The sequence below is a fragment of the Haliaeetus albicilla genome, chromosome Z, assembly GCF_947461875.1.
Source record: "Haliaeetus albicilla chromosome Z, bHalAlb1.1, whole genome shotgun sequence".
In the NCBI taxonomy this organism is placed as follows: domain Eukaryota; kingdom Metazoa; phylum Chordata; class Aves; order Accipitriformes; family Accipitridae; genus Haliaeetus; species Haliaeetus albicilla.
In genome coordinates this window covers 42,690,114-42,715,826 of record NC_091516.1, presented here as the reverse complement: position 1 = coordinate 42,715,826, position 25,713 = coordinate 42,690,114, and the positions used below count along the sequence as shown (strand labels likewise).

Here is a 25,713-nt window from a genome sequence, read left to right as displayed (position 1 = left end):
AGAGCAGCAGCAGGCAATACAAACAAAAATCCACATAGCTAGAGACCATTGAGTGTTGAAAAAATATCAGCCTTTTGTGCTGGACTAAGTGCAAGGTCAGTACATTGATTGAAGGTTCACCACTTGCCCCCTATCCCATGAGGAAGTATTGGGGTGGAGACCTGTGAACTTAGGACCTGTATCACCAGTGATTAGACAATGCTAACCCTTAGCTGAAGGAGCCTGGCCTTTGGCCAGGACATGCAGACCAATACTACCAGTCCTACAGAAGTGGGATTTTTAATGTCTATGGTTATAATAAATGTATGACTAGAGCAGATGGGAGTTACAGCAAGAAGGATCTACATGCAGAACCAAGTGCATCCTTATTGTATTTGGTATAGTCTGTCCAGACATGTTAGGCAGTGAAATCCCTCCTGAGCCACACAAGGTTGTGCCTCCAGGTTCATAGGAGGATAGTGGTGGTTCTGGGAGAACATACCATGTTGTTATGCCTGCCCCAGGAATCTGCCTTGTTCTTGGGGGAACTGGGGGAACACATTCCCATCAGGACTGCATGCAGACCCTCATCACATGATCTGGCAAGTTAATAATCAGATGGGAGTTAGCTCATATCCATTTTTCTCCACTGACTGCAGGAAATGTGAAAGATGAGATAGGGTAGAGCAGGCAGCTACAAGTGTATTCTGATCTGACTTATACGTCCCTTGTTATTCCACTGAGTTCAGCATAAAATGCCCAGGGTATGTCTAGAGGCAGACACACTTCTGTCTGCTGTTTGAGCTGGCTGATGAGAACCAGTCTGTTTTTCCTGGTTGTAAGTGCAGGTATAGGTCCCAAGTCATAATCTGTCCTGCACCAACTTTCCACTAAAATGAGAAGAGAAAAAGCTGTTTACGAATGAAAAGGACTGTTGTTTTGCCCTCAGAAGGTCCTTCAGTGCTGGCAGAAAGGCTATGACTGTGCAACAGCAGGAGGAACCCCACAAGAACCTCCTCCCAGCAAGGACACTGCAAGTCCTGAGAACTGATCCTACGACACCATGTTGAGTTAGACCAGTTTTCCCTAGGCTGTGGTAACAGAGGCAATCTATGCATTTAAATTCCTAATTCAGCCTTGAAATTTCTTATGGTCCCGCTCCCTTTTAATGTAATGTTGGAACTCGCACCAATCAAGCTATCTCTTACATCTTGAGAACAGGCTTTACTTCCCAAGATTAAGTTGTTGACACAAGAGTTTTGAGCAGTTACCAGAACACAATGATCAAATCCTGTTTTTACAGGCTTGATGTCAAAGATTAAAAACTGATTTTATTGGGTAGCACAAAACATGGTAACAAATGCAGTATATACACAATTAGACAATATAAAACACTCCTTTGAAAGGTTTTTCCCTAGCATTCATCTTCACAAACAGTTGCACAACTGTTACATAGCCTCAGAAGCTTTTGCTTGAAGAGCAGGCAAAGAATTTCATCTTGCAGTTGCACTTAGATTTTCCCATTTGGATTTATGGCTAGCAAGAGACAAACCTGCTATCCCACTTAGTGCTATGCACATTTGGCACTTCTGAAAACTGAAACTGGGGGGGGGGGCTGATCACTGCCTGGTAACGGAGGGGATGGTAGAGTTAAACATGCAGTTTTGGAAGCCCTCTCAGACAGAGCCAGTGACAGATGGTTACAGAAAACTCAAGTATTAAATAGCATTTTTCTGTAGACATTAAATTATAAAAAAGACAAGAGCAGCCCAAAACTTCTACACTTTGTTGGAAATAAATTCAAGCCTGGAAATACCAAATTCTCTTCTCTGCTGCAACTGTTTAGACTTGCTCATTGCTTAAAGGAATAAGTTTATACCAAAGCATCAAAGAAGAAGAAAAAACAATCTTGCTAAATATTCAAAACTTGTTTCTGAACAGACAGTGTGCCATTTTTGGTCAGCTCTGCTTTCCATGCATATTTGCCACTGCCAGGAAAATACCTGAGAAGGCGCTGTGCCTTCCACACTTTGGATGATGTTTAATGTAAAAACCCTAAAAGAGCGACCTAGTGACAGATTTTCAGTGGCTGGACTTGACCCTAAGAAACTGGATATTATTTGTATCTATAACTTGTTAAGCTCTGCCCTTGCAAATAAAATTTCTGCTTTTTTGTGGCTTCAATAAGCAAGACAATAATGTATGAAATTTTACTTTGAAATTTTAGAGAAAACAACACTCTTATTTTGCTTTTTAACAAGACCAAAAAGTAAGCATGAGAATTACAAAACCACTTCAAAGAGGCAGCTGCAAGCACCATGTCTGTCACTGCTGAGAAGCAGAAATCCTGGACCAGCAGAACTTCCAGCCTAAAATCTTCTAAAAGATAATAACTTGCCCTAAAGGAAATCACTTGCCATAGGGACAGACTTCAATACAGTGGAAGAGGAAGTGAATTGCCAATCTCTGTTCTGCACCTTTGCAAAAGCCAAACATTCTACCAGGTCTGCATCATTTGCCTCATATATGGCATCACTGACTTCACTTGCGTGAGGTATAATTTGTCTGCTAAATAAAGCAGGGCAGTGATTTTTGATCTTCTATTTTTCGTGATTTGCAAACCTATACATTTTCTACTACATCCCTGCGTAGCAAAAGCAATACTCTTCACAACAGCTATGCTTCATTTTTTTTCAAACACCTGTAACTAGTGCATGGTCCTTGGTTTGATAAAGACTGCTGTATTCTGATTGCCAGTGTGGGAAAATTTTAAAGCAGAAGGCTACTTAAATAGGACATCCTAAGGGGGTCAACTGTCCTCTCAAGCTCATGTATCTTCCCCTGCTTCAGATGTACTGAAACCTCTCTGTACTTGAATATTTCTAAAATTAATTTTTTCTGTTGGTTTCACTTCATATTGGCAAAAGAATATGTCTTAACTGCTAGATTTTATTTAACCAAATATTCTAATTCTTCACTTAGGGGCAGTTATAACAGCTTTGAAATGTATTTTTACTATCTCCATCCAAGTAGAACTTCTCACTAACTTTTCTGAAACTGAGAAAGTTCTCAATTAAGTAGACTCTGATGGCCCTTTTCTGTGCTGCACAAGCCTTTATGGGCAGATTAGGATGTGACAAGTGCTCTTTATTCAAACTTCAGTGAGGCAAGAAGTATTTCATCTGAATTCTGTGACAAAACCTATGTTTTAAGGCTAACTTTCTGCATAAGCACATGAACAAGTAACCAGAAGTTAAGGAGATGCAAGGCCTCATCTCATATATACTGACTTTTTGTATATGTTTCTTTTCTGCGCGGTAAAAGTGAGGCCTTTTGAGGTAGTCAACTCTCATCTACTGTGCGAAGTTGTGGTTTTTTGTTTGTGACCTGACCTGAATGTTTCATCAAATACGCAGTCTTTGCTGTTATGTTGCTGAGGTGGCTGATGTCAGCAAAGAGAGCAGTAGGGGATTTGTTTGTGTGACAAAGTTGCTCTTCTTATGGAAAACAATCTGGCTGTTTTCACTGGCATTACCCTTCCCTCTACAAGCATTTTAAAGGCACAGTTCAAACTGTGCCAGTTGTGAAAAGGGGAGAGTAAAAAAACACCCCTGCAATTTCAGTGAACTTTGCTGTTACATAAAGTGCAGCTGCAAGGACAGCCAGAGATGTTCTGTAGCCCATGATCTGGGGCTACCACATGCTTGTGCACATGCTTTGCAAAGCACAGAAGCTCAAACTCTTCTTGGTTAATTTCCTAACTGGCTGTCAGTAGCGGCCCTGTTGTTACATTCATGAGTGTGTCCTCCTGTAATACAAAAACACAGAAGGCTGTAACTAGCATTTCAGCTTTCTCCTGGCCACCCAAAGCCAAGCCTCAGGTCACTTACAGTCTGATGGGGATGGTAGAGTTAAACATGCAGTTTTGGAAGCCCTCTCAGACAGAGCCAGTGACAGATGGTTACAGAAAACTCAAGTATTAAATAGCATTTTTCTGTAGACATTAAATTATAAAAAAGACAAGAGCAGCCCAAAACTTCTACACTTTGTTGCAAATAAATTCAAGCCTGGAAATATCAAATTCTGGGGATGCGACATTAGCTGTAAGGACTGTAGAAGGGCAGGCTAGGTGACAGCAATGGAGAAAGAGAGAGGCTTTCAGGATTACAGCCTCCACCACAAAGAGGCAGTGGCCGACAGCCCCAGTGCAAACAGGTGACTTGGGCAAAAGCAGAAAGCAGAAAACGCAGGAAGTCTGGAGGCTAGAGCTTCCTGTGCCTTCTTCCCCTTTGAGGACGAGCTGCTACCCCTTCCCCTGCCTGTCTGAGGGGAATAGCTATGGCATCCAAATAACAGCCACAAATGCAGAGAGCGCTGGGTGGAAACCCCTCTGTGAGAGGGTGAAGAGCCTCATACATCTGAAGACATGGCAAGTGCTCTGAAATAACCCACTGGAGCATGTGTGACTAACCAGCAGGGAAGCAGGGATCCTCCACTTCATACTCTGGACACCTCTGGTTGCTGTGTGCTTTTCCATCAAACCATTATGTCAAGACAGCCTGGCAGCTGAGGCCGGCAGTTCACTCTCAGATAGGTCCTCCTTCTGCCTTTGCTGCCATCCTCACTCATACAGTGAAGCGAGTTCTTGCTGCCGTTTGTGACCTCTATAAATCTTTGATTGTCCTGGCCATTAGCTCAGTGTAAAATAGGGAATAATAAACACTTATGCCCATAATTCCTAGTTACCAAGCTGAATCCCAGTCCTACAGCAGCCTCTTAGAATTGTACTACTTGAGTTGTCAGTTGTGGCTGTTTGATAACGCTGTCTTTTGAGCTCTGAAGAGTTAATAGGGGCAGTTGCTTCTAACTTGCATTCTTAACTTGCTTCATCAGCTCCTTTCAGTACTCCCTCCTCAGCTTGGGAGGAGTTTATTTTTCTGGGGAGTTGTCATTTGCAGGGAGGATACACCACTCTGTTACCAAGCCAGGCACCACTCTTCAGAGTCACTTGAAAGCTTCAACATACTCCACAGGAAGAGAGGACAGGCCTGCCTTCCCCCAGTAGTCAATGGCACGCACTCTGTAAAAGCCAGAGACTGAGCTTCCTGCAAATGAAAAGGTTAGAAATGGTCACTGTGAAAGGCCTGTGGTGCTTGGAGGATGTGGAACAGGCACAACTCCTATAAAATGTAGGTTTGTGGAATGGGCTGGGGAAGTGGTGAAATCAGTTCTGCACTCTATGTAAGTGTGTCTGTACCTGTCTAACTAAAAATGATTATAAACTCATGGCCAAGTACTGGCTCTTTTTCTTTGTTGGACCAAGAACCTCCTCTCTCCTCATTAGGATTTGCAAGTACAGCTACAGGACTGCTGTCCCAGCAGCCCCTTTGGAAGAAGGCTACAACATCTGCTGCAGCCCACAACTAGAAATTTCCTTTTTTCTGACTTACTTTTCTGCCTGAATTATGCCTTTGGAACAGGTTATGTGGGGACAGGATCAACAAAGAAGCAGAACAAGAAACATGCAGGCTGACTGAAAACCCTCTGCTCAACTCAGGAAGCAGCACCACTTGCTCCAAAGGTATGTGAGTTGATGTTCTGTGGCTCTGTTGGTTTTCATCCTTGATCCGGTTCAAAGAACACAGCCTTCACTAGCAGAGTCTTTAACCTCACAAGCAATATAAATGTTTTTTTTTTCTCATTTATTTACTTGATTTTTATGTGTGCTTTAGTATTTAATTTTCTTTTCTAAAGAGTAAGAATGCTAGAAATAATAAATGAGAAGGAAGTACCTAGCAATAAAGGCTGCTGAGATGTGAGATTTTTTCAAGCAGTCTTTTCTTTTTTGTTTTTGAAACAAACAATTAAATCTGGTAGGTTCCCCAGATGTGCAGCACTAGATGATAATGAATCCTAATTTCAGAGATTTGCCTTAGCCATGATTTACAGTCTTTGCTTACCTGTGTAGCCTTCACATTGCAATAATAGCTCTGAACTTTATCATGCACCTACTGCTGATGCTAAGCCTTTCCCAGGCTAAGACGAGCTTGTGTTTCTGATGAAAACCTCTCTGAATGGCTCTTTATTAGCATCAGTTTGAGGCAAGGTCTGTCTGTGTTTCACACAGCTCTGATCAGTGCTTATTAGTAATACTTGTTGGACAGTCACATTGAGGATTAGACCAGATTTGGTTAAAAAAGCCCCCCAAGAAACAACCCCCTCTCCTCCCCAAAACATCACTACTTTCTTTCAGTGTTTTTCATCTGGGTATGTTTCTATTGTCTCTAGGCTGTACTTGAGAAGAAATGGCCACAGGCTCTGGGAGAAGCTTTGCCTGTTGACAAAGACGAAACTCGATGCCCTCTAATGTGAAACATGTAAGACTTAGGCAGCCAGTCAGGGCTAAAGAGAAAGCTCTAGGAAACAGCAAAAAGAGGGCTCTGTCCTTGGCTAGGTGTTCAGATAGCCAGGACAAACTGTCCTACAGGAGGACCTCTTCTGTTCTTACAAGGGAGCACCTCAGTAGCTTAAGATTGCCAAGCCATAAAAGGGTATGACAGGGACAGGTGACCACAGTGAGAGCAGAATTGCAACCTTCCCCTGGAGCAGCTCAGAACATGCTAAATGCAAGCCAACCAACCCCTCCATGGAAGGTGGACATGACCTCCCACTTATTTGCGTGTTGATGCCATATCCTTAGGCAGTGTAGTACCTCAAGACTCAGTGGTACAAAACAAGTGTTACCAAGGCAGTTTGCTCCTACTTCCCTACCCCAAAAGCATTGTACAAATTTAGGCAGAGGCATGGCCAACACCTGTGGGACTAAGCCCAAACCTTAGACTTCCCTTGCTGTGAGCCCACTACCAAGAGCACAACATCAAGCTCTGGTCACATGGAATAATTTTTTTTGTTCTCATTTTTGCATGCTTCTACATCAGCTACAAGTAGAGACAAAAGTGCTGCTTTGCCTCTCAGGGAGCTTGCCAGGCCCGCAGCTGGGTGATTTTGGTTTCTGTGGCAAGGTATTTACTCATGGCAATACTAAGAATGTCCTCATGACTATCTGTCCATTAGTGCTTGTCCTTGAGAACAAGGTTTTCACTGAGAACATGGTCCTAAAGGAAGGGACTTGCTCTTATTTGTGATGGCAGTGTATGTCACTAGCAAGCTATGTACCTTCAGTAGTTATTAAATGATGTTTCACATACTCATGAGTGGCACTACTAACATGACAAATTACATAATATGCATATTCTTGCCATACCTGGACTGTAGACCCAGAGAGTGAATATTGTGTCTTTGACATTAATCCGCTGGTATGCTTTTCCATCTGGTGAGAACTCCACTTCAAATGTCTTTATACATCTAGAAAAGAAAACCAGATAGCTCAGTAAATACAACTGATAATGCAGTGAGCAATCAAATCCTAATCTCAGGGCCATTTCAAGAAGGCCAAAACCAGGAAATATTCGGTTGATTCATTCCTACCAAATGTGGGATAGCATGCATTGTCAGTATTAGGAAGAACCACAGCTCCAACAGCCCACAGAAGAACACCCAGACTGACTTGCTATATTGGGTATTTGCAGCATCACAAGCTGTTAAGCATCTTTTACTCCCAAACCAGGGTTTTCAAGGCTGAAGCCTCTATTAAGACTGGCCTGAAAAGAAGCTAAGTCAGTGCTTCCTGAGGGAGTCTGGATGTACACTGGGTCACCTTTGACAGTTCAGGTACAAAGGGTTTCCAGTCTAGTACAGCTTACTGGAGCAAGGAACTGGAGGTTTTCTCTTCCAGCTCACACCCCTTACAGGTATGTGCAAGATCCCACTTAGGCACTTGCTGCTAATACAACTTTTATCACGGAACTTCCTGTCTGCTATGCTGAAGGCAAGTCCCTCAAAAAGCTATTGGATGGTGGTGAGCAACAGGCAGATTCCCTTGCTCAGACCACAAATTAGTCAGCGTTGCTCTTCATAGTTACTGCATGTAGGTCCTACAGTTCATTTTGTCAGACAAATGCACTGTAAAATCTCTAAAGGAGCAAGTAGTCATTAATTTGTGAACTCGTTTCACTTTCTAGGACTGGTGGCAGCTTAGAGAGTAATGTTATGGTAACTTGATATCAATTTTATTTTAAAAGCTACTTACTTTGAATTTACACAGCCATCGTCCCACAACACAATGACCTGCCCCTTTGTGAGAGGGATCAAACGAACACTGGTCACCTGTCCAAAGACACAAGCCCATGTAAGAAAACTGTACAAACCAATCAGCCAGGTCAGATTTCTGTGTTCATCCTTCCTTACTAATTATTTGCTTTGATTTTTTCCATTGAGACTGGAGAAGAAGCCTAAATTCCTGGCTCTGTGGCTTTGCAGCCTATGTCTCCAACCTGTCAATCTTGCACAGTACCTTCAGAGGTTCTGGGCACCACTATGAACATGAGTGGGACTGAATGAGCAGATACCGATGTCTAATCTATGACAGCCATGATTCCATTTTATTTTTAGCTATCAATTATTAACTGGAGACCTGCTATCAAGCCTGGTACCACATGATGCGATTTTAAAAAAGATACTGCACTTTCCAGTACTACATTATTATTTTCCCACTATGGATAAACTTGCATTTATGTCAGTGATGGCTCCTATCACCTGCTGTGGAATGCTTTATCTTGAATTATGCCTTGGACAGTGTTCTCATCAAAGGATAGAAGAATTGTTTATTTACTGAGTCTTTTAACAAATAATAGGCCCAAATGATAGTCCAGCTCTTCTTAGTGAGACTTAAAGCAAGAAGCAGTTTCTACTCTGGTGAAATGTGACAGTAGAATACAACACATACTTGATCAGGAACAGATCTGGGTCTTGCACAGATGTGGATCAGAAAGACTGAGGGCACAGGAAAGTCTTGCTTCAGTGTCAGGATGCCACCTTCAGGAAACGGGAATGGGCCTGTTGCCACCGGGTCCTGTGGAGCCAAAAGAGAAGTGCTGTGAATAATCTTGCATTACAGCACCTGAAGGCCAACTGTTACATCAGTGTAAATTGACTGTGTATTTACTTTGGGACTGTAAAATTCCAGTAGAGCTGGTGCTGATAAGTGGCTTACAGCCATCAAAGTTCTTCAAGCTGAGAGACTTCTATCTTGCCTGTTTTCCAGCTCCTCATGAAATGGAGGGTTTGTCCATCTCACAAACTGGGTTGATCACAAACGCCCTTTAGGCACAATCTGTCACTTTTAGTAACCTCCAGTGGGTGCCTTTCAGGCTAGTGGTCTTTACAAACCACACCCCTGTCTCTTAGCTATGGATTCGCAGCGTGCAGTGAAAGCTATTGCTAGCTACAACAGCCACTCAGCTAGTCTGTGAGGATGAGGTTTCACCAGATGGCCAAAACTATCTAAAACCCTGCTGCTGCCCTTTGAAGATCTGATGACTCCTGTAGTATCCCAGCGGCCTTAGCAATAGTGGGTTATGGTGACTGGGAAAGGAACACATAGTACTGTACACCAAAGTCAGAAGGCAATCACCATCTATGGGCCCTGAAGGGGACAAAGGTGGCCTCCTTTATTTTAACCCGTGGGTCTGAATGCATAGGGAAGCTATGGGAGAGGGAGCTAAAGTGGGGAGAGGAGACGTACTCCTCAGTCCACTCTGGGGTGCATTCAGAACTGGTGAGGATGAGGGGAAACTGCAGGCCTCCCTGTGAGCCCCTGAGAGATGTCAAGCATCTTCTGAACTTGCACCAGGTAGTTTCCACCTCAGGGAGCTGTTTGTTTTCTGTTATTGAAAGGGATTCATTTCAACTCTCTAACACAGCAATTTGGCCCTTCTGTAACATAGAGGGCAATGTGTCTTATTTGGGGAGACGGAACAGAAAGGGTCTCCAAGCTCACTGAAGTTTCAGAGAGAAAGTGGAACCTACTCTGGAGCAACTCTGCCTCTTTAGTTAAGGGTAGGCTAGCAGCAAAGAAGCTGGTCATCTACATTTAGTCTCTTGTATAACATAAATGCGAAGGTATCAGTTGTGTATCAGCTACATTTCTCTGCATGACTTCAAGTGCATTTTCACATGCATACAGGATGTGCATGACGGTGGGCTAAGGAAATTTTGACTACCTGAGCTGATTTCTTGTCTCTTTAGCTGTAGTTAACCAATTCACAAGCACTCTAGCCATACAACACTTCAAGCAAACACATGGTCATACCTCAGCATCCCTTATTTGCTGGAACTGTTCTGGGGAAGGAAAGTCAGGGCTTCCTAGCTTTTTCCACTTCAGGTAGGGATTGGTTTGGTTGTTATCCAGGTAATATGTCACATACACCAGCTCTTTAGGAACACAAATGAAAGAGAGTAAACTCTTTACTTGGATTTAAAGATGAACAAGAATAAGTTTAGCAGAAGCTGTTTAAGTCTACCTTCTCAAAAGTGATTTCAGCACTTCGGCGCCTGCTTCCACTGGAAAGTCATGAGGCTAGCACTCTTACAAGGCTCTACAATTTTATTTGCCAAGTTTAAATTTCAAGCTATTACTTCCATAACCTGAATTGAAACCCTCTTATTTATTGCACAGGTGCTGCATGCATTTATTGGACAACTGCATCAACTGTGTAATGATGTGGTCATGCTGGCTGTCTTGGAGTCATCCCAGTAAGGGAATTGTTGCCTGGTAATATCCAGCCAAGAACACTGAGATCAATAGCTTTCCAAAAAGGTAGCACTTGCAGCTGCCATTAAAGGCAGGGTCAAAGTGCAGACATTAGGCAAGAACCCTTTCCTAGAAGAGCATCATCATATCTCAGAAAATCTGGGTGTGCCCAAAAGATGAGAAAGTTAGCAAATGAAACTCACTCTTGCAATGAAAGGCAACTTAGCAGAAGTGTTTCCGTAGATGTTCTATCCTAAAGATCAATTATGTGAGCTGCCTACATGATGTTTGTTTACCTCTAAGTTTGGGGAAGTGGGTGGCGTTCACTGTGACGGTGCTGATGTTGGATGAAGTCCTGTTATCCTCACTTGAATACATCAGTAGAGTAGCTTGCCAGCTGTCTGAGGGTTGCATCTTACTTGGGGTGTGCACAGATGCCAGGACACCAATTGTGCTGTTTTGAGTGCTTTCACCTTCACTGCTGTTCACTTCTGCAAAAATCTGCTTTTCTCCTTTAAAAAATGTGACAACTCTGTAAGCATCACTGCTAGTCAGTCCTGTACCAGCTTCTGATACAGGAAGGGTCAAAACATGGGGATCTATAGGTTGACCTATATTCTAGCTTATTTTACCAGGCATAGCATTCAGTCAGGCTTATTTTACAACAGCAGAGCATGCACTTACTACAGCAGTTCTTCTGCTTAGAAGTTCAGCTAGCAAGATCTAAGCATGTAACAGTGAATTAGAATCTTCCTTTATTATGCTGCATGGGTCTTCCAGCTGTGGTGATTTCTTAAAGACATTTACAGCCTCATGTGATGGCACAAGAGGGAGGGAAGTACCAGTCAACAAAAAGGGAGTGGCTGGCATACAGAGGGTATAAACAAAGCAGTAAATTAAATCAAATGGATAACAGACTGTCAGGAACTGAGCTATTAATTTCTCAGAGGAAATGAAGTTTCAATTTAACGCAGCTGATAAACAGAGGGTAGGAGAAACCTGCTTTTATCAATGGTGAGATGGCTGGAATAATCTCTCCGGGGCAGGAAGCTCCTAGGTAGAAAAGGTTATTGATGTGCTCTTTAATCAGTGGGTACTATACCTAGCAGTGCCAGCAAGCCCATGACAGTCAGCACTGGTTTCCGCACCATCTGGACATGAGGTGGCTTTGTATTGTTCATCTGAAAACGTGCTGTCAGAGTCCGCTGTGTGAAGTAATGGGGGTAGTAGCTCAAGAAGGCATTGTCATTACTTAGCAGTGTGTAGTTGATGGTGTTGTTGGCCTTGGCAATGAGCAGGTTTTGATGCTGGATGATTACCTGCAAAGTCATAGAGAAGATGGAACTTCACACTGGAGAAAATCCAACAAATACACAATGGCTGCATTTTCTTTAAAACTTTACACAACATTGAAAAGAGGTGTCACTCTGCCATTTAGAAAAGTTTGAAAAACTAAACTGTTCCTCACAACTCTTGGAAAAACTAATCTTTAGGTGATACATTAACCACTGGAAAATTTGAAGTACCCACATAGTTTTGCCAGTAAAAAGTCTCTGAAATAACTACTACTAGTACTCTGCATAAATTATGAATATATTTCCTTAGATACTGCACTACAAATGATGCTCCTCTGTCTTGAATATTAAATTAGAAATCTGGATTTATCATCTGAATTAAATCTAAATGATTCTCCAATTCTGGAGTTACTTTGTACCCATTACACAAGTGTCTGGGAGCTGGTCCTGGATTCTCTTCCACAATGACTCATTTCATCACTTGGTGCTAACATGGAATTAGTTTTCCCAGTATTTCACCAGCTGTGCTGCTTTCCCACAAAATGTCGGAGCTCCCAAGCTCTGCTTACCAGATTGTGCCTAAATATCAGAATCAAACAGAACTTCAGAAGGCTGACAACTAAACAGGTCTCATAATTCCATCCCTGAAGGAACACAGGGCTCCAGCTCCTATCCACCCAAGTATTAATTTTCCATTGGATGTGTCTTTTTTTTCTCCCTTCATATCACCATGTCATTATAAACACTGTTGTTTGTTCTCACAAACTCCCTGCAATGCAGTCAGTGACTTGTTGCTTTGGAGAAGACTGCTTCTGTCCGCAGCCTAAAGGAGCTGGGAGCCTTTGTCTCCACAGGAGCAGCTGATAAGATGTATCTTGTTTCTGGGTGATATACATGCCCCCAGGTTTGGGAATTACTACTTTGCACATGAGTGCTTGGACTCTGGATGCTGTATAAGGTAGCAGCTCACAAAGCAACAGGCCTGCAGTGGGAATTATTGTTATGCAGCAGCAAGAGCTGAGCTTGCTCTGGGGCCAGGCTACAACTCCTGCAGGGGCAGGAATGCTGAGCATTGTCTTCTCCTTCTGCTTTTCTGATCAACAGCAGTAATTACTAGCAGTAACTAATAAGACCATGTTTACAGTCATTATCCAAAACCAAAGAATGGGCTTATGCTGAGAGCTTAAGGTACTTCTTAAGCTGGTGTCTCTTGATGAGATAAACTTATGAAGGAGTTGGGAAATAATGTCTCACATAAGTGAGGTGATAGCTAGCAGCAGTGAGATAATAGTAGTAGTATTACATGAAGAGAGGATGTGTGCGTATAGTCTTATCAGGTGGATCTAACTGGGGGACTGTATTCAGTATCTGACACATTCTCCAACACATGGAAGGCTAGTTCTCAGTTGTTTTTTATTAAAGGGAAGACGAAGAAAATTAATACAAACTAAATAAAGCTACAGAAAACAGACTATTCAGGGAAACTCCAGCTGTATCCACAGGGAGCTCTCCTTTTGTTGGATCTATTGTTCTGAGTAGCTGCTTAAGAATTTACTTTAAGTCTACTTTTGCAACGGTGTTAACGCATCAGGAGACCCTGCTGTGACAAGTCTGTCAATGAACTGAGTTACCTTTAAAACCATAGCTGCATAGGTCACATCAGCTCGCCACAGTTGTGGAATGGACCATCCAACCATTGGATCTGCTTCATCGTTGTATATGGCAACAGAAGCAAAATTTGGAAACAGCTTCTGAATTTGTTCAACTGCTTCTACTTCCTGTTGCAAGATGTAGAGAGAACTCCCACCTCCCTGCAACAATATTTCATATCTGCTTAGTGAAAGTGAGCAAACAGTAGTAAACACACAGACATAACATACAGACAAACATATTCTGAAAACACGTTCCTGGAGTCCCTGAGGAGCTGTGGGCCAGACAGTATTATTATTTTTACCTAATCCATTACAGCAAATGCTGTTTGCATGAGCTTCTCCTAGAATATAAAATGGAAAAGAGGTGGAGGAGTTGTTTCCCCCTGGGAATTAGGCAAAGGCAAATTTGCTTTGAGGTGAGGTCTTGCAGCTGAACATCTTCAAAGTTTCATTAGAACAGGTAGCCATTCTTCCTGCTATAGGCGGACACTCATCTGGAAATCAACTTCATAAATGAGAATAAAATGTAACATGGATTGAACTGATTAAAAAAATAGCGTTAAACTGAAATCTTGGACTGACCTTCTTATGGAGAGCGATGTAGTCCAGCCTTACACCAGTCTCCCCTGTGAAGAAGTTGGTTCCATTGTAGCAATGACACAGAAGACTCCAGCACATGGGTGACTTGGGTAAGGCGTGGAAGGAATCCCCAGGCCCTCCAAATTTTAGTAGAGGACTGGCTGCTCTTAATCCTTCTGAGCAAGCATCATAATAGTTGAGAAACCCTGAAGTGCAAGCAGATGCATATATCAAAGATGATAACTCAAAACAGAATCTTGATATAAAACTTCAGGGAGACTTTATTTATAAATTTATTATTATAACTTTATTATTGCCTTTATTGGCAAGACCTCACAAACTGGGCCTACTCTTTCCTGTGCACTGTCAACACAAGATGTCAAAACCTGAGCTGCATTCACAAAAGGTCTTGTGAGGACAAGTTCCCAAGGCATGCATATGTCAATGAACAGTTTTCCTTTTACTCCACCTTTACCACCTTAACCCCAGTAACCTTAATTTATATCCAAATAATGAACTGCATCTTAGTGTAAATCCTGTTCTGTTTTCCCTGTTCTACTATCCCTGTATTTACACTGATGTCCAAGCAGGGAACAAAGTGTAGTGAGTAACGTGACCTTAGCAAAACAGACTAGGTATACCTTCCACATTCCTTACCTCTCCTATCTACCTTATTTCTTTGCCAATATCTCTCCTTTCTCATTGTCACCCCTCAACCCACCCCCCGCACCTGTTTCACTTTACTACGCTAGTAAGTGCTCCAAAACATGCTTACCGTTCACTGTCATAGACACATTGTCAAAGTCATGGTGGTCTGGTTCATTCCATGTTTCAAAATTCCATTTAGCAACATGCTCCAATCCGTACCTATCTGTAGAAGAGGCCTCATTTATCAGTGAACTGCATATTCAGACAATCCTATCAATTAGTCACTGATCCAGGCAATCCTATCAATCAGGGCTGCAGGTGAGGTTCAGCACCCAGAGCTACAACAGGTTATAAATATTACCTATTTTTAATAATGAGGGAAATGTGGTTTTGGTAGTTTCAGAATGATCTCTCATTTTCAATGAAATGCGGCAACATTTGAAAAAGATGAAACGTGAGAGGGAGGTGACGTGAATTACAGCCTTGTTTCTAGGGCACTCACCTAGTCTTAATTAAGGTTGAGGCTTCTGTTTCATTAGAGGTATTTGAAGCTGGCATGTGGGAAGTGTTCAGGTTATCATGTCCTAGTACAAACTAGTGGTTTACAACCACAACAACATAATGAAGCTAAAAGTCAGTCCTCAGAGGCAGGCCAAATGTGCTACCCAGAACACACTACTCATTCAGGATGTTGGTCATGGATCAGCAAAAACAAGGGGCTATTATCCCAAAGTCTGTTCTGGCATGGTTTTTTTCCTGTTCTGTGCTGAAATCCAGGGTCTTGAAATTGATCACAATACACAGAAATTTTTGAGGTAGTTAGAAGGGATTACAACAGAGTAAGCATTTTTTCTCTCTCTCTCTTTTTTTTTTTTTTCAGCAGGGGAACTTACCTATGTATCTGCTGGCCAGAAGTGTAATTAAGTTTCTCCATCTTACTACCTGTTCTTTATCTTCAAAATCTAAAAAATATCCTGATGGATTTCCCATCAATTCAAATCCTAAAAAAGACACAAAAGATTGGTCTCCTTTTTTTTTGTGAATGCTATCTCCTTTTGGTTAATGAAGGTGTTATTGCATTATCTGAAACAAACTTGTTAATGAAGAAGCATCATTAAATGGTCTTTCTTTCCTGTTTCTAAATGTCCTCACCAGGAATATTTCAGATTTGAGGTTGCTCACATTTGTTACTTGTCAATGACTACAGTAATCAAAACTAATACTTAGCATCATAAATTCAGGGCTCAGAGGGAACTTTAAACAGTGCATGTTTGCAGAAATTCAAGGGAAGCTATACCTTGAGTATCTGCTTCTCTGGCCCTTTTAGGTACAAGTTAATGGGTACAAAGTTTTCTCCTCTTCAAGAGATCTCATTTCCCAATTCATACATCTCAAACTGTTGTTGAAAGCAATGTAAAACCATTTGTGTTGTCTTAACTGCCATAATAGTATTTTGCTCACACTGTTTACATTTACATAAACATGAGGTAAAGGCAAGTAGGAAAATAATGAATTTTCATCAAAAGCAGCTTTGGCAAAGCTCTCTAAGAATTTCCTGATGGTTGCACAACATGGGCAAACAGATGTAGCAAGTTGTGGAGGTATGGAGCTGCCCTTACCTGGAATTAGCTTATTTTCCCACAGGCGATCCATAAGGTTATCCAAGGCAGTAAAATTGTAGTGAAGTTTCCCATTCACCACTCTGAAGAATACAGATAATAAAAAGTACAAATGTAAATATTATAGCAAAGGTGGCACTTGGTTGCAGATAATGGGTCAGATGTCTGCCTTCTTTTGGCTCTCAAAATTTTCATATAACTAGGGTTCTTGGAACTGTACACAAACTTCCTTCCTCTAAAGTAATGGGTGTTTACCATAAGCAAGTCCTGTTTCTTGTCCAATCCATGCCCTTTTCCTATTCCAGCAGCAGCAACAGAAGCAACATAATGAACTTGCTTGCTGGATTTTGAGTTTTTAACAGGATATTAAGATTTCTAACTCTTTGCTGAAGTGAAATTTACCTAGACTTTTTTTGGCTAAGCTGTTTTTTCAGTTTCCATTTGATTACCTACTGCTAGGGCAGCTGGTTTCCAACTTAACTCATATACAGTCTTTCTTAATGTTCTCTTAATTTGCAATATTAATACAGTTTTCTTAATAGAGCTTCTTATGGGTCTAGGTCCAGCTGAGAAATAAATTTGTAGCTTTCAAAGAATGCTGAATTTATGTACAAAATGCCTGTAATTTTTACTTCATTGTTAGCATTTGCTTACTATTTCTCCTCTACTCCCAGGATCTCAGGCTGCACTCCTTTTACCCAGCTTTGAATACATGTGTTCAAAGACTTAGGAGTAGCCCCTGACACATCCCTTTGTGTTAGTGAATCTTGCAGGAGTAGAGGCAGTAAAATTTGGGCATGCACCTGCATGGGCACGCTGGCGTTCCTTTTACCCAGGGGATGAAAACTAGAATTTGCAATTTATCTGTGATACATTTGAAGATATGCTTTAAATTCCTGAAAGGCTTTTCATGCCTAGTACTCAGTGAAAACAAATATAATGTAATATGTGAGTTGGTGTATGATTCCCCATAACTTCTGAATTCATGGCCTGAGTTAACTGAAATCTGACAGGACAGAAGAAGTTTTGCCAGTATGAAGTGTCAAATGGGAATTAAAAATGAACTTCTGTTGACAATATTCTGTTAGTGTGACTTACTGCCATTTGGCCCATGTCATAGCCTTGGCCTGGCACCCAAATTCTGACCTCAGTATGCCCTGAGCAAAAGGCTCTGTAAGCACCCTTGAGATAAATCCAGCCCTGATCATATAGGAGGGCTGATCAAGGTCTTGCCAGTGCCTCTCAAGCTGATTTCTCCAGCCTTGCCAGAGCACTACACCCAATTTCTCTGGTACAGTGCAGCCTGAGCTCTGCCTCTGTGATCTTGCCTACTCTTTCCTAGGCACCTTGCCTCTGCTTGGATGGAAGGCTCTACAAAGGAACTGCAGATGCAATGTCCTAGATATGACTGAAGGTTTCTGTAACTGATCAGTGCTAGCAAGGCATGGTGGGCACACAGGATAAAAAGTGAGAATGGAGCAGTCAGCAGATCTCTTAAATTGATGCTGGTCTCTGTGCTGGGATTCACAACTTGTTCCTTTCTGTGCCTTCCCATGCATTTCTGAGCCTCTTAGACTGAGGCTCTTCCTCTCTGCTTTCTTGCCAAGGGAAGGTTTCAGTGAAGAACCTGTAACAGCAATCCCAAAGTTCTCAGAGAATTAAGAAGGGCTGGCAGAATTACCTAGTGAATAAAGAAGGGAACTGTGCAACCGGAAGAGGACAAAGCACTATCAGCATCTCTGACTATGATCTAGAAGAGGAAAACAGGGCAGGCAAAACAAATGTAACATAAGCCATATTCACTGTACCAGCTCCACCTGTGATTTAACCAAGCACACTATCTTAGCCCTAGCATGGTCACACTCTTTTACCAAAGACCTGAAGCTGGCTTTTCTCTTTTAAAGTATGTCCTCCCACCATGACAAAAATTGTCATGTCTGCAGCCACTGATGGGCTTGCAGTTCCTGCCAGAGTCAAATGGTGCAGCTGTGAAAGAAGTAAATAGCAGTGAATCTTTAGTATCTGTATGAGCATTTTAGAAGTTACTGTTGAACTAAAGAATGGCCATTTGGAACTAGGGGGTTTTTTTGGCTTAGACAGAGGTTAAAAAAAAAGTCTGACAGTTCTATTCCAAAGTTCAAAGACAAATATTTTGTTGCAAAAGGTAGCTTTGCTCCCTCAGATCCATTAACTATTTCCAGTTGTACCCTGTGTTCTATTGAAATATTTGCTTACATGCACACTTACAGTCAGTGAGTGTAAGAATGATTAACCCTACTGTCTTGTAAAAACTTAATAACACCATTTAGATAATAGCAAAGGAACTAGTGTCCTCCCGACTCCAGCCTAAGGTCTACATAGTACTGTGTGAAAACATATGGCTAAATAAGGCCTTCTAGCTGATGCATGTACATTTAACATCCCAGCACATCTACATTTTTCCTCCTGTATCAAGTAAAACATTTAAAGCAGAATACAATTGCTCGCCATGACTGACGTGACAGTACATGAGATCCTGTGTTATGTGTGTAGATGCAGAGGGACTTCTTATGTCCTTTGGCTGATGTCACTTTATGAGAATCTTTTCTTGCTTGCAAATGGATTAGGCAGTATGCTCCTATTAATAAAATGATTACTTGACTGATAGGATTGCCGCTTTCTCAGATCTTGATCTTATCCTTACCCATACTACTTTTTTGATATGAAATTGGTGCTTTTTTAAAATAACCTATACAGGATCACTAGAATTTGGGTTGCATGGTTGCATGCCATATAGTGTCTGGAAGCCATGCTGACTGCCGCATGTGACCACAGCAGGAACCTCACAAGCTGGTATTATTTACACACATTCTGCATGCGGAAGATCGGCTCAACTGTCAGGCTGTTACCGGGAGTGCTATAAATATAATTTTATAACACTGAAGACCAGACCAAAACTATTACAGGCATGTGACGAGGAAAATTCCTGACCCACGATAAATTCACTTGATGCTGTCAGAGTTGTTCAAAACAGCTTTGTATATCTGACCTAGGACCTGCTGGTGCAGCATCACATACCTATGATTGGTCCTTGGTAGCAAGCTCACAGACTTTTACATTCTTCTACCTTTTTTTTGCCCGCACCTCTTCTGATATCTCTGCCTTTAAGTCATGGTTTCTAGGCACCACTGAGTTCATTTGTGAATGTGCAGAAGACTATGTCCTTGTCATTTCATTTGAGTGCTTGCTAGACTGGGATTGTTCATCATTTGCTGTTGGGTATTTCTCAAGTGGAGTGGCAATCACTGTCCTGTCTGTGCCTGGCTTTTAAATGTTCCTCAGCTGGGCTTTTTCAGGGAGACTTGCCAGATAAGGCATTCCTGATCCTCAGTCATAACAAGCAACTACACTAAAGCACATTTACTGTCATCCTGGCACCAATGCCCTTATAAGCCCCAGGCCTGAGGCTGCTGTACTCCAAGACTGCTGCCTGCTGGTGAGGTGTCTTACCAGCCTTTGTCATGGTCTCAGTTCCAGACTCATTTGTATGTGCTTACTCTTGAGAGCAATAACTGTGCTGTGAACATGCAGAGCAGTGATGAGTACAGAGGGAAGCCGCTGGCTGTCACAAAATCTTGTTGTTGTCTTCCTTGGAAAGGCTTGCTTTGTCAGCCATCCTTTGCTGAGTCAAAGGTTATAGGCCCATGTTAACAGCTTTCCACTGCTGCCCTTTACTGGAGTAAGGTTTTTCCAGTATGGAGGGAAATTCTTTCCAGGTCCATAGGCAGCTACTGGATAGCTTGCCAAAGAGTTATGAGATAATCATGTTGTGCTTCTTATCCATGCCACTTTCAGCTTACTCCCATTCATGAACTTAATCTTTTGGGGAGGGCAGGGGTAAGCTAGCTTTGGCCGTCGACGCTCTGCACCACAGCCAGGTCTCCTCCAGTCACCACAGCTGTGGATACTGCTCCTTAGCCTACAACTACAGCTTCCCATCTGCTGCTTCTCTTCTGCCCTGGGTTGACCCTGCCCAGGAATATAGTTGCACACCCTGGAAAGAAAGCACACACACAGACATTGGACCAAATATCTTATCTACAGAGAAGAGAGCAATAAAAACACAGGCAGGGACTGTTTCCATTCTAGGTTATCTTCAGTCAAGTATTGAATCTCTGATAACATGTCAAGCTAACTTTATCAAACTTTATTGTAATGTACTGAACAAAATTTCCTGGGATAGGAAGCCCTGTGGCTGACCCGTCAGTAGGTCACAGCCCATTTAGGAACTCAAAGGTAACATGTAGGGTAACCATCAACAAAGCTATTCTATTGAAGAGAGTTTGTCTGGGCAAAACAGCCCTTCACCTTTCACCTTTCCAGAGGCTGCCTTCTCAGTAGTTACTGCTCCAGGCTTCCTCAGTGGCAACCAAAAAAACCCTACTAGATTGGTACTTCAGGTTTAAGCACAAGATCTTTAATGAATAACTATGAAATCAGCAGGCTCCTGCATTATTAATAAACAACATTTCCCCCTTCTGAATTCCGTGGAAGCTGGTAATACAGTTCTCATTCACACCAGAGCTGCTTCTACCATGTCCTTGGTCTGCTTGCTCTCGCTTCCTATGATCATTACAGGTATGGTAAATAGGCTCCCTTCCCTGAAATCCCCATATCCCAAAATAACCATGACCACTTGACCTTTTGCAGGTTCATGAACACTGATTCTTTCCTCCTGGCAGTTCCCATACAAAACACAGCCTGTGCTTTTCACACATGCTTTGCAGACCAAAAACTTCATTCAGAGGCTTTTTCAAAGTTGCAAGGCCAAAGACTACTGCACACATACTAAAGAACTGGCATATTTTATCACTTTCGGGTTTATTTATTAGCATTAATACTTCTCTGCATTTGCTTCTCAGCTATATCAATTGTGTAAGCAGGGACTGAAAAATCTGCTTGTTTTACAATTATGCCACAGCTTCTGCACAGAAGCACAATGCTGAAGACTTCAGTCTATGCTGGGCCCATACGACACATAATTCACTCACCCTATAGCATGAATGAGTCAGCCCAGCAATACTGGGAGGATGCATTACAAAACCACACAGCCAGGCAGCATGCAGCCCTTGCTGATGTCACAGCTTGTCACAGTTAATCCATCCACACAACCAACCAGCATGATAGATGCGCAAAAAGGAGGACGGGTATGAATCTTTGTGGTTTAGGAACAAACTGGCTTCAAAAATGCAAAATACAACATCTGTTATTTATTGGAAATCACTGCCTCTTCTACAAGCCAGCCAGGAGGCTGTGCACTCAGCTGAATCTTTTTATTTTTTTAAATACATAAAAATAGAATTGACTTTGATTTATACAGCATCTTAATTAGCTTCTTTCCTCTTTGAAATCAGCGTTATTTGATCTTTACTTTGCAAAGCAACTTGCAAAATCCTTGTTGTGATCTGGCTAAAACTCACATGCACAGAAGTGCAAGCAAACAATGAATGCTTTCAAGCTGATGCTAATCACGGCCTATGATTTTCCATTTCTTACTCAGCCTGCTTTTGTGAGCACAGCCTCAGTCCTTCTTTCAGCAATGAGCGTGCTGTGTGTGGGGGGAAGAGAGAGAGAGAGGCAGACAAAGCATCAACAGCTTCCTGTGCCGAGGTGAGTTAGCTTGTTAGGAAAATATTGTTAGACTGTTGTGTCTCTTCCTCCCTCACTCCCCCCCTTTTAAAACAAATTCAAAATGTAAAAGTGAAAACAGGTTATGAAAGCATAGGCATTTAGGCAAAGGCATAAGGTATTTTAGTATCTGGCCTCTTCAGACATGCAAACATATCCATCAGATCATCTGGGCACAGATAATTTAGACTGTTGTGAGATCTTGTTGTGACCCCTTGTTGAGATCTGTTGTGTCTATATTAGTTTACGAAGGGGAGTAATCAAATAATGATACAGCCAATCCAGTAGCAGAAATGCTTTTTGACTGATTCTTCACTACAAATTTAAAGGCTCAGTCAGTGACTGAAATATAGGCTCAGTAACTGTATTTGAGCTGGGCTGCTAGAGGTCACCTTTATGATCAAGTCTGATGTATGGAAGTGACTTCTTCCTGCATAACCCATGGCTACAAGTAAAATGTTCATTGTGGTGTTATGTTGTCCTTGATGATGGAACTCCAACAATGTCATCGCTAAGCAAAAGTTGTGCAAAGAGGGGATAGGGAGACTAAATCCATACTGAAAATGAAAAGGTGACTTTTCAGATGCACAAGGAAGAGGAATGATGACCAAGTGCTAAAACTAGCTTGCTTCAAGCATGTAACTCCTTTTGGCACTGCCTGGGAAAGCTGTCACTGAACTTTTCTTTCTAAGCAGCAGCAGAACTCTTCTCTGTATGCATCCAGCATTCTAATTCAAGCACCCAGCCTAATACTGCACCTTCAGTAACAGGTCTCCATGGTACATATTTCACTTACTAGTTTCATTTCACAGTATTGTTATTGTCACTCCTTCATTTTCACATCTTTATTTTCTGTTTATGCTCCTTCTATTCTTTTGCCTGTTAGCTCTATGTGGAAATATAGTCCAAAACTACATTAATCCAACTACAGCACAGGACGTAGCTTATTTACTGTTGTGTAATATCACAACAAGGAGTTGGAATGATTGCTCTCTCTGCTGCCAAATATGCAACAAGAACCAAACTGAACAATGCTCCTAGTCTGCTCTGTACATGTTGCAAGCACTCAGGTTGCTCATAGGGTCCACTCACACGCTGTAACTGGACCTGAAATTTTGCATTAATGCACAGTATTTAACTTTTTCCATCTTACAGTTCTCAAAACTTGTTTCCACTTGGTGAAATCTGTATTGAGGAGCATGTAATGGGACAACTAACAAACAGTCTAAGAAAAGAAAAACATGGAGCTAAATACTGAAGGTGTGAAGATTTGCAGCTAGACTTCTCACCTGATGTACTTCTCTAATGTCTAAAGTACAGATAGCACATGGTGTCTGATGAAGTCCAGATGCTCCTGGATCTATCTGCATGGCAGATGTACTTTCAGATGTGTCTTTCTATATCAATCCTTGCCTGCCCACAGGCAACTGTATGTCTAACTTGAATATATCACTTCTTTGCAAAATGAAACATAGAAGAGGTCAAATGATACCAAGTTCATTTCCTAATTTACTGATGTTTAATTACTTATGATGGTGAAAAGGCAAAATTAATATGTCATCCACAGACTTGCTCTTAATCTTGCAGCATTTTTGTGATGAGTGGTTTCTGAATACTTCAGAACTGACAAATGAGCACTATAGCCCAATCTGGAAAGAGCAGCTCTTTAAATGGCATCCCAATGTCTGCTCTTGATTCTTGAGTGTAAAATATAGCAATACCTCTTACAACTAAGGAGGTAAACCCAACCAATTGCATTTACAGACAGTTTCCAATGAGATGCAAACCTACACGTCTCTCCAAACTGAGAGCTGATAAATCTATTCTGAATCTGGTTTTGGCATTACAATTTAGGCTAGTGATGTATTATTAAATATGGCAGTGATAGCTCTTCCACTCCATGGTTTCCATGTTCATGTATAACCCTTTTTTCTTCTTTCTCCCCCTACCCCAAACAACTTCCACTAATATGACAAATACCTCCCGTTTGAGAATAAAAGTGCATTATATTCTGTGCTTATGAAACATGAAAATATACCTCACAGTGCAGTAAGAAATCCTCTATTTTCTTTGCATATAGAAATGGGTTTTGAATATCCATTTAAGATTACACATGAATGCAAGGAATGGGTGAAGAAGTATGCCTGAGAGACTATCCTTGCCACAGCAAATGTGCCTCTAAGATTTACAAATATCAGTAGTAGTGTTCATCCTAAACTAATCAATAAGCAGGCTTTGGTTCCACAGTTCTGGCTGTTTAGGGATGAAACAATAGGCAGTTTTGTTTACAAGGCAGACAAGCTCAGACATTTTACGCTCAATGGCAGCTGAAGGTCTGTAAAGTCTTCCTAGACATAAGATTAACCAAGCACCCTCCATGATGTGTTTTAATAAAAATCCTTTTTCAAAGGACACAGCTCCGTTAATGACCATGGACAGCTCAACACTGTGTGTAAGGACAGTTCCACACAGTGCCTATCCTAATCCCATTTAACACATTAGAGTATTTTTTTGTCTAATTGAAGTAAGTATACAAAACCTCTGAAACTGTTAAAGCTAAGTCAGGACTGCAGTTCTATTCGATCTCCACATAGTACAAGTGGCTCTATTAGAACAGAATAGCAGGGATGAGTAAGAAGGCAGAGATTACCAGCCCCTGTAATATAGATTTTAAGCTTACCTTCTACCTGCGATTACACTCTACAGGACAAAGATTTTTTCCATTGCTACTATTTATTTATGTTATCTCATCTCACTGTAAACACCATTGGAGTAATATCATTGGACAGATCCAAACTATATCACGACAGACTTTCTAATCTACTCTTGTAGAAAGCTGTGCTCCCGAGGAACTGTGCTACTGTGTGCTGATAAAAAATCTGCTGTGGAACTACTGCACCTACTTTGTGCCTTTGGTAAGTGCTATTCAATTGGTTCTATGTTTGTAGTGGGGAACAGAAAGAGGGATGCCTCCTAAAGGGTGGTCTGACTCAGTTTCAAATATATACATTTGCACTTAAATTTGCAGATTTCAGAGTTTCTCCTCCAGCAGGGACTACAGATTTTTTTCTTTTTTAAAAAGCTAATCAATAACATGTCTCTCCCCTCCTGTAGACACATCATTTCCAGCTGCACTGGACACTTGCCACAGCTAGAGAAGGAATGTTAGGCATAGCACACAGGGGCTATTAAAAGAGTGGATGCGTATTTTCAGTGCTCGCATCTTCCCCATTAAACAGCAACCAAATGTGTGCTTCTTAGGCACATCAGCAGGTCACTATGGTATAAAGGTAAATTGTAGACTAATTGAGGCATGAGGGCATTTTAAATAATGGAGACATTAGGCTTAAATGTTCTTCATAATTCACTGAATTTATGAACTTCAAACACAGAAGGAAGAACAAGGTTATTATATTTGCACTATGTACATTTGAAGATTTGATATTATTGATTGTAGCCCAGTAAACAAACACTTTTAACTATGATTCTATGATTCTATGATTAACCTTCCCTGTATGACTAATTTAGCATTATTTTTTAAAGTTTTAATTAGGTTACCAGATATGAATTGTATGTAGTAATGTCATGAATTGTTCTGAAGTCTTCTGAAATCCTCAAGTAAA

At 41.5% G+C, this 25,713-nt stretch overlaps 2 protein-coding genes across 6 annotated transcripts in view; one reads left to right on the top strand and one right to left on the bottom strand.

Annotated features, from left to right (window-relative positions):
- The window catches only part of IDUA (alpha-L-iduronidase), a 57,875-nt gene that overhangs the window by 9,044 nt on the left and 23,118 nt on the right, over positions 1–25,713 (bottom strand). For 2 of the 3 annotated variants that reach the window (XM_069776609.1, XM_069776610.1), the window contains exons 3-14: positions 16,424–16,506; positions 15,698–15,805; positions 14,932–15,027; positions 14,160–14,362; positions 13,557–13,736; positions 11,733–11,949; positions 10,927–11,142; positions 10,190–10,311; positions 8,825–8,950; positions 8,129–8,205; positions 7,244–7,344; positions 4,792–5,084 (exon numbers count right to left, since the gene is read on the bottom strand). In XM_069776609.1, the coding sequence (XP_069632710.1) occupies positions 4,984–5,084; positions 7,244–7,344; positions 8,129–8,205; positions 8,825–8,950; positions 10,190–10,311; positions 10,927–11,142; positions 11,733–11,949; positions 13,557–13,736; positions 14,160–14,362; positions 14,932–15,027; positions 15,698–15,805; positions 16,424–16,506 (1,630 nt within the window). In that variant the 3' untranslated portion in view covers positions 4,792–4,983. Of the gene's footprint in view, positions 1–4,791; positions 5,085–7,243; positions 7,345–8,128; positions 8,206–8,824; positions 8,951–10,189; positions 10,312–10,926; positions 11,143–11,732; positions 11,950–13,556; positions 13,737–14,159; positions 14,363–14,931; positions 15,028–15,697; positions 15,806–16,423; positions 16,507–25,713 lie in introns of those variants that run through there. The other variant, XM_069776613.1, reaches the window with a different exon arrangement.
- The window catches only part of SLC26A1 (solute carrier family 26 member 1), a 34,387-nt gene continuing 13,658 nt past the window's right edge, over positions 4,985–25,713 (top strand). For 2 of the 3 annotated variants that reach the window (XM_069776606.1, XM_069776607.1), the window contains exons 1-3: positions 5,454–5,560; positions 21,963–22,072; positions 24,923–25,005. Coding sequence is in view for 1 of the 3 variants with exons in the window: in XM_069776605.1 (XP_069632706.1) it covers positions 5,091–5,098; positions 5,460–5,560; positions 24,923–25,005 (192 nt within the window). In the remaining 2 variants the exon portion in view is untranslated. Of the gene's footprint in view, positions 5,099–5,453; positions 5,561–21,962; positions 22,073–24,922; positions 25,006–25,713 lie in introns of those variants that run through there. The other variant, XM_069776605.1, reaches the window with a different exon arrangement.